The sequence below is a fragment of the Ictidomys tridecemlineatus genome, chromosome 3, assembly GCF_052094955.1.
Source record: "Ictidomys tridecemlineatus isolate mIctTri1 chromosome 3, mIctTri1.hap1, whole genome shotgun sequence".
NCBI classification, from domain to species: domain Eukaryota; kingdom Metazoa; phylum Chordata; class Mammalia; order Rodentia; family Sciuridae; genus Ictidomys; species Ictidomys tridecemlineatus.
The window spans coordinates 35,819,276-35,832,402 of record NC_135479.1 but is presented as its reverse complement, the minus strand read 5'-3'; the positions used below and the strand labels follow the sequence as shown (position 1 = coordinate 35,832,402).

At 36.2% G+C, this 13,127-nt stretch overlaps 1 protein-coding gene across 2 annotated transcripts in view; it reads right to left on the bottom strand.

Annotated features, from left to right (window-relative positions):
- Aatf (apoptosis antagonizing transcription factor) overlaps positions 1–13,127 on the bottom strand; it is a 110,220-nt gene that overhangs the window by 53,056 nt on the left and 44,037 nt on the right. For both annotated transcript variants that reach the window (XR_013436178.1, XM_005321523.4), the window contains exons 5-8: positions 11,415–11,529; positions 9,082–9,277; positions 8,451–8,615; positions 6,897–6,980 (exon numbers count right to left, since the gene is read on the bottom strand). Coding sequence is in view for 1 of the 2 variants with exons in the window: in XM_005321523.4 (XP_005321580.2) it covers positions 6,897–6,980; positions 8,451–8,615; positions 9,082–9,277; positions 11,415–11,529 (560 nt within the window). In the remaining variant the exon portion in view is untranslated. The remainder of the gene's footprint in view (positions 1–6,896; positions 6,981–8,450; positions 8,616–9,081; positions 9,278–11,414; positions 11,530–13,127) is intronic.

The window sequence follows — 13,127 nt, the reverse complement described above, 5'->3', positions numbered from 1 at the left end:
CCAGCCTCATAAAGTTGCACTTTTAAAAGAGCAGCTATGCAACTATACTAAATTAGAGACTCTCTCTCTTGATAAATAACACAAATTTCTTGAGAAAGTGTTTTTATTTATATTAAGCTTTATAAATCTAGCATTTGGCATAACAAATGTTAACTGAATAAAATTCATAATTTTATAAAAGTGATACAAGTGAATTATCAGGATAAAGATCTCCAAACTAAACAGACATATATCTGAAAAGGAAATTTTCAAACGTGTCCAATCAAAAGGCAGCATAACAAGATAGAAAGAAGATCACATTGGAAGCAAGTACACTTGAGTTTCAATGTAACTCACTAAGCAGGATGACCTTATTCAGTTGTATACTTCATTTGGGCTCCAATTTCCTCATTTGTGAAAAAGTTTAGATTTGATGGTCTCCAGAGATGTTATCCAACTTTAAAACAATTATATTCTACTCTAGATCCATAATACACATAAAATTTTTGAAGATGCTTATTAACTTTGCCTTCCTTTGCTAAATCATTTCCCTATGAGCTACTTTGAACAGTATATAAAATATAATTTAATACAACATGTCAACTTGAGTGAAGAGGTGGTATTCCACATTTTTGGGGGCTACTAAAATACTGCTGGAATCCTGTGTTTAATTTACACTCAGCCAGATGATACTGGGCTTATTAGTATTAAAAAAAAAGTTAATTTTGGCCACATATTTTCCTAGCAATTCTCAGGGTATCACTTATGTTTGAAAAAGTGTCTTTAAATGTTCTAAGCCAATTCTTCTCTTTCCTGGTTAGTCCCATAAAATGAAGTGTTTGAGGCTTTGCTCTGAGATTTTACCTTAGTTTAAATCAGTCCCAAGGCCTGACTCATGCTAGGCAAAGTGCTTTACCACTGAGCCATACTCCCAACTCCCATGCTGTTATTTTTTTTAAACATTTGACACATTAATATTCAGTGTTTACATTATAAATATATAAATATTATTCACAGCTGAATCCAGAGCATATTTTCATTTCCTATACTACTTTTCTGGGGAGGGTACCGGGGATTGAACTCAGGGGCACTCGACCACTGAGCCACATATCCAGCCTTGTTCTGTATTTTATTTAGAGACAGAGTCTCACTAAGTTGCTTAGCACCTTGCTTTTGCTGAGGCTGGCTTTGAACTCACAATCCTCCTGCCTCAGCCCTCTTGCCATGCTCTGATTTTTAAAGGTAGGAACTGAAGAAATGAGGGCCAGTCACATCTACCTTTCCTTGTTGTTGCTGTTCAATGAAATTTCTGAATCTTGAATTTAAAATGTGGCTTTTGGGGCTGGGGCTATAGCTCAGCAGTAGAGCGCTTGCCTAACATGTTTGAGGCCCTGGGTTCGGTCCTCAGCTCCACATAAAAATAAATAAGTAGGGCTGGGGATGTGGCTCAGCGGTAGCGCGCTCGCCTGGCATGCTAGCGGCCCGGGTTCGATCCTCAGCACCACATACCAACAAAGATGTTGTGTCAGCCGAGAACTAAAAAATAAATATTAAAAAAAATTCTCTCTCCCTCCTCTCTCACTCTCTCTTAAAAAAAAATTAATTAATTAAAAATAAATAAATAAATAAGTAGAATAAAGGTATTTTAAAAATAAATAAATAAAAATTAAAAAAAAATAAAATGTGGCTTTTATCCTTCTGTTCTGGGTGGCCTCTACAATAGTGAGCTCAGGCCAGCCATCAATTGACAATACTGATACCATACTTGGGTCTCAACACTGATAGATACACAATGGCAGCATTAGCACTGGAAGGTATCTAAAAGAGAGAGCACAAGAACTACAAAGTACCTCAAATAATTCTTATATATGATATACAAAATAATATTGTAATTACTAAAATTAGTTTAATTGGACATTAATATTTAGTTTGGATTTTTAAAACATCATTACTATGCCCCTCAAAATCTGATTATTGCTGTACTATATCTTCATCCATAATTTCAATATTCAAATTTATGTACTTCATATTTCATCTTTAAATCTCCATAAAAGTCCACGTGCAACAAATTTTATCAAATTTTCAAGAAATTTTATCCAGATTTCAAATAACAGCAACATTTTAAAGTAAAATTTAAAATAAAGGACTGCTCTGAACAAAAGGCATCTATTTTCCAATAACTCATTAGTAGGAATAAGTTGAAATCAAACTTTAAAACATGTTATTAACTATCATCACATACCAACAATAAGAATATTATATTGTCATTAACTACAGAGATGTCTTGAGACCTCCCTTATTCACACTAAGATCTAAATGCATACAATTAAAGCCACCACATCAACTGTCCATATTAATCACTCACCAATTTAATTAAAGAAAACCATCTTGTCAGAAAGCATGCCTCTTCTCTATTTCTCAACATTATTGACTTTTAATAGTTCACCAAATTAGTAATTACTTGTTTATGGCATTATCAAATGTCTTGGACACAGAAGTCCAGCATGTGGCAAGGTCAGTTATAGAAATGTCCTGATAGCAAATGAAAGAAGAAATTTAACTCATCAAAGTGGTCATCGAAAGAGCAAAACCCATTATGCCCTTCTCTAGACACTCCTGGCTAGATTCAAAGTGACAGGACAAACCAGATCAAAACTAAACAGAGCTAGAAGCAACATACAAAATCCTAATGAACCCTTGGAAATCCAGGTATCGATCTGTCAACAGCTAAGCTCAATTAGTCCTTTCAGAACAAAACACCTCATGAGGTAACAAGAAACTAATTTGAGATCTGGGATATGAAAATAAAACCAGTCACTCCATATAGCTTATTGCTAGGTATAGCTGAAACACAATATTAGGGATCTTGTGAGGATTAAATAAAGATGTATATCAAACACCTTTCTACTTAGTGTGGGAGTTGGTACATAACTAATGTTCAGAAAATGTTGGTTCTTCCCCAATTATCTAAGAACCCAAGCTTACCAAGCCAAAAATCATCTGATGGTTTAAAAAAGCAAAGCAATACATTTATGTATTTATTTTTAAGGTATTGTGTCCAACTACAACTAAAAAATAAATACAAAAGAAAAACCTTAAATAATAATAAAGAAAACACATTTTAAAAGAAGTTAAAGTTACAAAGTAGCAGATAGAATCATAAAAAACGAAAAACAGATACTGAAAACATTTCTGAATGGCTCAACCTTCATGGTCATTTACAACTTTCATGTTTTGTGAAATTGTCTTTAGGGATTGCTTTGACAAGAAATAGGCCAAATGCAAACTAATTCCATTTGAAAGTAAAACCTTACAATGCTTTTCTGTAGCAGGTGAACAGTTACTCTCATAGAAACCTTCACCACTGGCTATACTTCAAGCTTTCAGCAATTCTAGTTTGCAAACAAACCAGTAACAAAACTGAAAAGCTAATTTTTTCATTAGAATTGTTAAGTAACAGGAGTTCAATAAATCATTTGCCTTCTAAAAAAAATTAGTTTCTAACATAATATTTCTCCCAGTTCTAAGAAAATGAATCTTATTTATTTACAAACTGAAAACTGTAATACTATAGTGAAATCTTTTTTATGGCTGAAGAATGAAATATTCAAGAAATAAAGTATATAGAAAAAACAAGAGTTGGTCTAAGCTGTCTTGAGATCAAGTATTAATGCTGCCACTTGTTATATGACTCCAAGGAAGTCACTTAACTTTTCAGGGACTCTGCTTCTTGTAACAATCTTTTCAACTCTGGAAATGCTAAGATTATTTATGATATACAGACACTGTCTTCAGTGCCACCATATGTATATTTTCATGAATGTGTACATATATACATATATACCATTATTATATAACATAGAATTATTTTAAAACTTAGAGTAACTTACGGCCCATTAAGAAATAAAGAGAATAAAAAAGAGTGGGCATGCACAGGATTGGGGGAGGGTAGTTCTGACCCTACATGTCATTCTCAGTACTTAGGCCATTTACACAGCCTCATGACACCTGAATTAACCAAGTAAGCCTTTAAACCCTTACAATGAAACATTAAAATTCAATGTGGCTATAATCTCTTTTTTACAAAACATGGGCCCAAAGAGTCTGGCTTCAAGTATGGGATTTAAAAAAAGAATTAAAAAAAAAAAAAAAGGAAAAAATGTACTATATTTATCACCCAGCTCTTTTATACAACCACATTAAATACACACACACACACACACACACAAATGAAAACTCAGGCCCATTGTAATACATTGTACCATTTCTGAATGCAACACTTAGCTCAGGCTTACTACACTGACAAATAAAGGAAAGCACTTTATGAAGCCAATTTAATTGGGAGGTGACAAAAACATACAGCCATTTTCTTTAGCCTTATCATTGAATTGGCTTCAGCTCCAATCTCTGGCAAATCCTACTCAACAGAAGAAATTAACCAGGTCAGCAGAACAGGTGCTACGTTGTGTCTGTCAAGGGCCTGGCATCACCACAATTACTTGCACACAATGAAGGAGTAATCTTTACAGATCATCTCTCCCAAGAAGCATACTGGGGAGGGGGAGGAAAGCTGAAGGGAGGAGAGGCTGGAGGGAGCAAGGGGAGAGTGGGAAAAAGAGGAGGAATAGGAAGCAAAGAGAAAAGGCAAGAAAGGAAAATGAATGTGCAGCTGCCTTGCAGCTCAGCAGATGTCGGGATGTGATGTACGAGGCCAGGATAAGCTGTCGTAGCCTGCTGCCAAATAGTGGTAAGTGATTAAAGCCTGCACAGTTCTAAGCACCATATTTAGAATCTGTGGGGTTTCAAGACTTGCACCCATTCCTTGCTGTGCTGCCAGATGTTGGCAACTGGTCCAGTTCCTACTGACTGTGCATGGATGGCAGCAGTTGGTACAGAATCAAAGCAATCTGGAATGCTTCCGGAGATGCTGTACATTAACAAGTGTCACCCATCATTCACCTTTACAGAAGGCTGAAACAACTCCAATTTGCTGCCACTTCCCTCTTGGGAAACAGCCAAGATAAAGTTGCGCCTGGCAGCCCCATTTGTTTCACTCAGGTATTTCGGCTGCCTTGCTGACCTCTATTAGTTTAAGTTTTAATTTAGATTAACCCTAGCACCCCAATTAACCAGCAAGGGGAAAAGCTAAGATGTGACTAGTCATAACTCTGAAATCAGAATTTATCGAAGTTAAAATTATTAATTGGGATGAAGGGCCAATCAAGTAATGCTATTTCTTTTTTAAACAGACCTCCAGGAAAAAAAAAAAAAAAAAAAAAAAAACCTTGGATTGCCAGTAGAAGCAACTTCTCCCCAGTAATTTCAGTTTATTTTATTAAGCCTATTTAATTTATGACACACTTTCCACCCAACAATGTACACTTCAATTAATGAGAACTGGAGCATTTTTTATTGTCTCCCATGATCTCACACAATTATACAGCATTTTTTTTTTTTTTTTTTTTAAAGATGATTTTATTTATTTATAAAGAGAGAGTGAGAGAGGGTGATAGAGAGAGAGAATTTTTTTAATATTTATTTTTTAGTTCTCGGTGGACACAACATCCTTGTTGGTATGTGGTGCTGAGGATCGAACCCGGGCCGCACGCATGCCAGGCGAGCGCGCTACCGCTTGAGCCACACCCCCAGCCCCAATTATACAGCATTAAGATCCCATATCAGGAACTTCTTTAGACACTCCTGAACAAAATAGAGTTCCAACTCTTCTGACAAATGGATACAAGAAAAAAAGAAAGGAAAAAGGAATAAGGACCTCTGACTAGGAACAGCTGAGGCCACATCAATCCTCTTCTATACCCCCTCATTCAGACTCACTTATAGCAATAACTTTATAGAATGAATAAAAAAGATTAGAGAGTCTCTCTCTTTAGGATAAAATCAGAGGTATTCCCAATACAAAATCAATTGTTCTGGTTTTACACATAATTTTCCTAGTAAGTTTCTTCCTTTACACCCATATACACAGTACAGCCATCATAGCTAAACACTCAAAAAGTGGTCCCAAATTCTCTGACAAAAGTTAATACACTAAAAGCAACAATGGCTCAGCAAAAATCAGTATAATACTGGTGAACAGCATCCTCCATTCTCAACTGGGCAAGAAAGGATATAGCCTAAAGCACATTTCACTAAGAAGCATAATTTATCAAGAGGCCCAGGAACACAGGAAGTTATTTTGGTTCTTTAGAATAGCCCAAATGTTTAGTCCACCTAAACAGTTACCAGGATTATTAAACATAGCATTACACCAGCAGAAAATCCTAGGGAAACAAGCAGGGGAGATACTCATAAAGAGATATTGAGCTAGGGGCAGGGGTGCATGCCTGTAATCCCAGCAACTTGGGAGGCCAGCCTCAGCAACTTGGTGAGACCCTGTCTCAAAAAAAAAAAAAAAAAAAATAGCTAGGGATTTAGCTCAGTGACAACACATCCCTGGGCTAACCCTCAGAATCAAAAAAGAAAAAAAGAGAGAGATTGAGAACTGGACCATTCTCCAACTTCTATCAATTCTTTCTGTCTTTAAAGCATTATATTTAATATTACAATGAACAGTGGCACTTCAATACATAATGAACTGATTTGAGTAGGCACAAAAAGACGCTTATCAAAGATAGCTGTGAAAGAATAAACCAACTGACTCAAAGATACTGAAACTGTTTTACAAATGATTTACATTCAAGCAACAACTAACCAAGTAGTTGTGGCTCTTTTCATTTCACAAGGAAAACATAAAATAGAAGGAAAACAATAACCCAGATTGACACAGTAAGTCAATTATGAATAAGGAATTCTAACTCCTTGTCTGACTCTTCCTTCCAAATAAGCAACTTTTGTTCAAAAAATTCTATTAGCTAAAACCTGATTTGTAGCCCAAAAAGAGTAAGTAAATATCATACCTGGTGGTAAAAGTCATCATCATCAAAGATTTCTTCATCCATGTCCTTCAGGTGAGCATTGGCAGAGACTTGAGGAAGGATCTCCTATGTCAGTGAGAAAAAAAGAGTGAATTCCAACAAGGTTATCAAAGTAACACAGCCAGTATATATACATCTAACAGTGAAAGTACTGTTCTCCTTAAGATATAAAGATCTCTTCAAATTGAACAAAACACACCCAAAATAGTCCAATACAGTCAAAAACATTAACAAGTAGCTAAAAGAAAAAGAAACACAAAATCATATGAAAATATGCTTAACTTCATTCTAATTAAAATCATGCAATTTAAAATGAGAAAAATACGACTTTCACTTCTAAGACTGGCAATATTGGAGACTAGAAAATACAGCTGGAAAGACTGAAAATTAGCACAACCTTTTGGAGGCAATTCTGTAACATCTATCAAGATTTCATGTATTTTAACATTTTCCCTTTAAGAAATCTATCCATATGTTCACAGAAACACATAAATATAAATGTTCAGAAAAGTTTTCTACAACACTGTTTCTAAAACTAGAGAAAATGTAATTATCTGTTGTTTGATTAAACTATTATATACATCCACACAATGGATTACTCTGCAGTCATTAGGAAACATAAGGTAGGTTTCTATGTAATGATATGGAAAAAATGTCTAGGATATACTACTTTTAAAAATAACTTGTAAGATTTTAAATACAGTTGTAGTATTTCACTACACACACACACACACACACACACACATATACACACACAGTCTATACTATTTAGTAAAAAAAAAAGAATAATCATATTCTTACATATGTATATGCTACATGCATAAACCACATAACATCCATTAACGATCATCTGAGAAGTACAATGTTCAGAGTAGGGGGAATTTTACTATTCATTTCAAGTTCTAATGAGCTTAAAAAGTATTAAGTACATACTACTTCTATAATTAAAAAACAAAAATGTTTCCTGTAATCCCAGTGGCTTGGGAGGCTCAGGCAAGAGAATCATGAGTTCAAAGTTCAAAGCCAGCCTCAGCAACTTAGCAAGTCCCTAAGCAATCAGCAAGATCCTGTCTTCTAATAAAATATAAAAAAGGGCTGGGGATGTGACTCAGTGGTTAAGTACCCCTGGGTTCAATTCCTGGCACCAAAAAAAAACCAAAAACAAAAACAAAAAAACTCTGAAGCTTAAGGGATGAAGGAGTTGATCGGTGGTAGAGTGCTTATATAACATGTGTCAGGCCCTGAGTTTGTTTTTGAGGCCAAATCAAAAACACTAAACCTTAAACACTGAATTATGAATGCTTCCACTACTAGACTTCTGTATTAAACTCAAAATAAGATGACACACAAAAGTTAATAAAAGCCTCATTTTAGCCCCCCACACTCTGTTTCTCAACAATTCAATACAGTAGTGCCACGTTCTTTTTTTCATTAATCTCTCATACCAAGAGGTAATATAATACCTACAAGTTTTTCATTTCGTTAGCCTCAAAGAAAAGTCTTCCTCATCATCACCCTGAATCAAAGAGTTCTTACCGGTTCTCCTGGCAAATTCTCTGGGACAGGTTGAGCTACTGGTTCAGGTTTGCCAAGAACTCGGTAGACAGACCGCTTGGTCTGTGTTCTTCGAAGTAATCTTTCTTTGTCCATCAGAATATGATCGATCTGAGTCAAGATTGAGCGTTCAAAGGCACCAAAACCCTGCAACAACATTCAATATCAGATAATGCAAAAAGTCAGTGCTGAAAGCAGTTACAACGGCTTCTCTTTCTTTCTGTGTCAGCAGAGAAATAAACAATCATCCTTTCAAGAGACTTTCTGTTAAGGACTGAGTTTGTAAGTAACTGTAATTGATCTAAAAAAAAAAATAGGTCTTAAGCAGGTCATATCACTTTCCTATGCCAGGAGATTAACTTCTGCTCCTTTAATAACAATTGTTTTAAAATTCATTTCTTTAAAGTATTTCATATTTTCAGCACTTGAACATTTACAAGGCCTCAACTTAAGAATAATGTTAAAAATCCAATCCTGAATGGTATAAACCCCAGTGGTAGAAATTCAGTAAATTTTGCAACAGAAATGACTGATAACAACATAACATAACAACATCCTAGCTATAGTTCCAGTTTCTTTACAACTGCTTCAGGTAACCACAACACACACTTGCCTTCCCCAATTTTCCCGAAGCCAGCTTCATTTTATCGTGCCACTTCTGCAGTGTCCGGTTCCTATAGACTGTGAAGTCAGCAAAACGCTTTGCCATGAAGCTGGGATAGTCATCCATCTCCAGCTTCCTCTTCGGTGGGGCCTTTCTCTGCTTCTTCTCTTCCACTAGATCATCATCTTCACTAGAAATCTCCTCACTAGAAAACCAGTAAGAACACTGAGTTTAAATAAAAAACTAGGTTCACATGATATTTAGGCCTTTACCTATGCTGTCTACTAATAATACTACAGATAAGGGGATTACTTTTTTAGTTTGAAAAGAGTATTTATGAGATCAATCAAAAACTCATGTAACTTTTAGCCAAGCATGGTGGCACACACCTATAATCTCAGCTACTTGGCAGGCAGAGGCAGGAGGATCAGCAGATCAAGGCCAGCCTCAGCAACTTAGTAAGACCTTGTCTCAAAAGGGCTGATGACGTGGCTCAATAGTAGAGTGCTTGCCCAGCATGTACAATGCCCTTGCTTTAATCTCCTGAAGCATTTAAAACAAAGCAAAAAACAACTTGTGGAACTTTTTTCTTTTCTTTTTTTTTAGAGAGAGAGAAAGAGAGAGAGAATTTTTTAATATTTATTTTTTAGTTATTGGCGGACACAACATCTTTGTTTGTATGTGGTTCTGAGGATCGAACCGGGCCGCAGGCATGCCAGGTGAGCGTGCTACGGCTAGAGCCACATCCCCAGCCCGGAACTTTTTTTCTTGATACTAGGGATTGAACTTAAAGGATCTTAACCACCACACCATATCCTCAGCCCATCTTATTTTTTTTTTTTTTATTTTGAGACAGGTCTCATTAAGTTGCTGAGGCTGGCTATCCTCCTGCCTCAGCCTTTCCAGGCACTGGGATCATACGTGTGTGCCACCACACCCAGCCTCATGGAACTTCTAATAAATATAAAAAGAACTTGGGTTTCAAAATATTTTTAAAAGGTAAGCAAACCATAAAAATAAATGAGGTTGTAAAAACTGTATTAGAAATGCCTATGAACCAGGCCTTACATATAAGAGGGTCTTTAAAAATTAAACATATAATCATATTTCTATGACCTTAATCCCCAAATCAATAAGAGAAACGTGTCTCTATAACAACTGTTCTGGAAAAGTGAATAATATTAGTTGAACCAAATGAAGAGAAGCTCAATGTAAAGAAAACTCAAGGGTATAAGCACCCAAATCAGCATTAAACTGTAGTGTAGCTACAGCTTTCTGTATCAACAGGATCTGAAACCACAAGATTCAATCAAGTACAGGTTGAAAATATTCAGAGAAAAAAAAATTGCATATGTATTGAACATGTGCAGACTTTTTTCTTGTCATTATTCCCTAAACAATAAACAACTATTCAAGAAGCTTTTTTTCTTTTTCTTTTTCTTTTTTTTTTTGGGTACCAAGGATTGAACCCAGCAATTCTTAGAGACTGGCTTTGAACTCGTGATCCTCCTGCCTCAGCCTCCTAAGCTGCTGGAATCACAGGTGTGCACCACCATGCCCAGCTTCATGTAGCATTTACAGCGTATGGAGTATTATAAGTAATCTAGAGATGACTTAAGTACACAGGAGGATGAATACAGGTTATAGGTAAATACTCTGACATTTTATATAAGGGACTTGAGCATTTGCAGATTTTGGTATAGAGGTGGGGTCCTAAAAATCAATCCCCTATGGACAACTATATCTACAACTGCCATGAAAACGTAATACCACCACTCCCACTATACAGCAATTGCACTTACAGTATTACTGTCCTCAACAGACAGCAGGTACTCAACAAAATATGAGCTTCCTTTCTGGGAAAAAGCAGGCAGGTAGCAAAACCTTCATCAACCAGGATAGTTCCACAAAGAAAAAGGATTACTTTACTGTTGTTTTCTGAAATCTTTTCATCCTTCAAAATAACTGTTTTTTTCCCCTCATCAAAGGAGATAGTTGTGACTAGGGATTGTGACTAGGATTGTAGGGGCACAAAGTGCCTCAAAAACATTAATCAAACATTAATAATCAAAATATACTTTCATCTGCTAATTTTCTTGAATCTAAAAGAGTGGGGGAGTCTTCTGTTTAAGCCCACAAAAGGAATCAGGCAAAGCTAATAATAAAAATCCAAATCTAACTCCCAAGTAATAAGCCATCCTGTCCACCAGCTAAATGTAAGGGGCTTTTCCTAATTTACTAAACCTAATCTGATCTCAACCTGGAAAGGACTTGGTTTTCTCAGTCATGAGTCATGAGAAACTAACCAGATAAGTAATTCAATAGCTGTGTTTCCTCCTTACCTTTTCTCTTTGGGTTTCGTCCCATCTACTAGATGTCTAGTGTCTGGATACTGGAAAAGTAACTCTTCCTGAAGATCTACCAATGACCTCAACAATGCTTTAAGGGCTTTGTGACCTGGGAAGGAAATGAAGCACAATTAATTGTAGGTACAATTAATCATCTATAATTCTTCTAAGAGGGCAAACGTACAACTTATGTCTCCTGAGCAGTTCTAGTGGAGGGGGTTAGGTCAGAGGAACATGCCAGATATATATAGAGCTCTCTGAAATACAGAATTTCCAGTGGAAATAACAACAATGCCTACCTCGTAGGGCTGTTATGAGGAACAAGCAATAATATGTATAAGGTGCTTAAAAACTATCGGCAAATAATGAGACTTCAATAAGTGTTTAGTTTTTAAATTTATTTAGTTGGACAAACTTCCTGTCATCATAACCTACTTTTTTTTTTTTTTAAATAGTATTTGTAGGATTATGGTGAAGATTTAATGAGTTTTTTTTTTTTTTAAAGAGAGAGTGAGAGAGGAGGGAGAGAGGAGAGAGAGAGAGAATTTTTAATATTTATTTTTCAGTTCTCGGCGGACACAACATCTTTGTTGGTATGTGGTGCTGGGGATCGAACCCGGGCCGCACGCATGCCAGGCGAGCGCGCTACCGCTTGAGCCACATCCCCAGCCCCATCATAACCTACTTAAGAGTGCCCTTGGCATCAAATTTCTTGGGTATATTTCTACAGGTTACTCTCTGAGCTCTTGGATTATCCATCTTACCAATCAATGCAATTCCTCCTCTTCTAAAAAGTACAACTCAGTCCTAGGATTCCTACCACCATACTCTGTCTCTGGCTTGAGTTGCATATCATTCTCTCAGTCTCTTACATATTTCCTTATGGAAAATTCCTGTTCATATATTAACATTCAGGTTTAAGACTTTCTATTTGCAATACTAAACTGTATATTAAACACATGTATGGAGATGATGTTCTTACCTGATTCTCATGGCCAACAGGATGCATTTGTATATAGCCAATTAGGACCAGGTATGTAGGCTATGACTAAGAACTTTCAGAATAAAAACTAAGAACACTGTAACTTCTCTACCAGAATAATCCTACTAAGGAGGTTAACCAGACACTGGTAATTGCCATTTAGAGAGCACTCATTCCTCTCCTATAATCAAACTTGCACATTCTTAGTAACTGGCAAAAAAATCGTCATATGAATGCTCTATCCCACCTTCAAACATGTCATGTCAGAAACAGATCTTCTTTCCCTAATACTTCTTCCTTGTCCAAATTTCTCTTTTCTGCTTAGTGTGTATTTTTATAAGAGATCAATGATATTTGGGGGTTTTAACTGGTTGTTAAATCCTGCATTTTCCATTCATATTATCACTGATAACTTGTCCATTTATCTTTGGCCATATTCATATCATCACTTCTTCCTTTTCTTTTTTAATTTTTTTTTCTTTTTTGGTAGTACCAGAGATTGAACGCAGAAGTATACTACTACTGAGCTACAGCCCTAGCCCTTTTTCTGTTTTGAGACAGGGTCTCGCTTAGCTGCCCAGGCTGGCCTCAAATTTATGATCCTTCTGCCTCAGCCTCCCTAGCTGTTGGGATTTCAGGGGCCCACCGCCATGCCCCACTCTTTGTTTACTTAAGTAACTGTAATCTCACAAGCATCCCTACATTCAACAATTCCTACTTCTTTT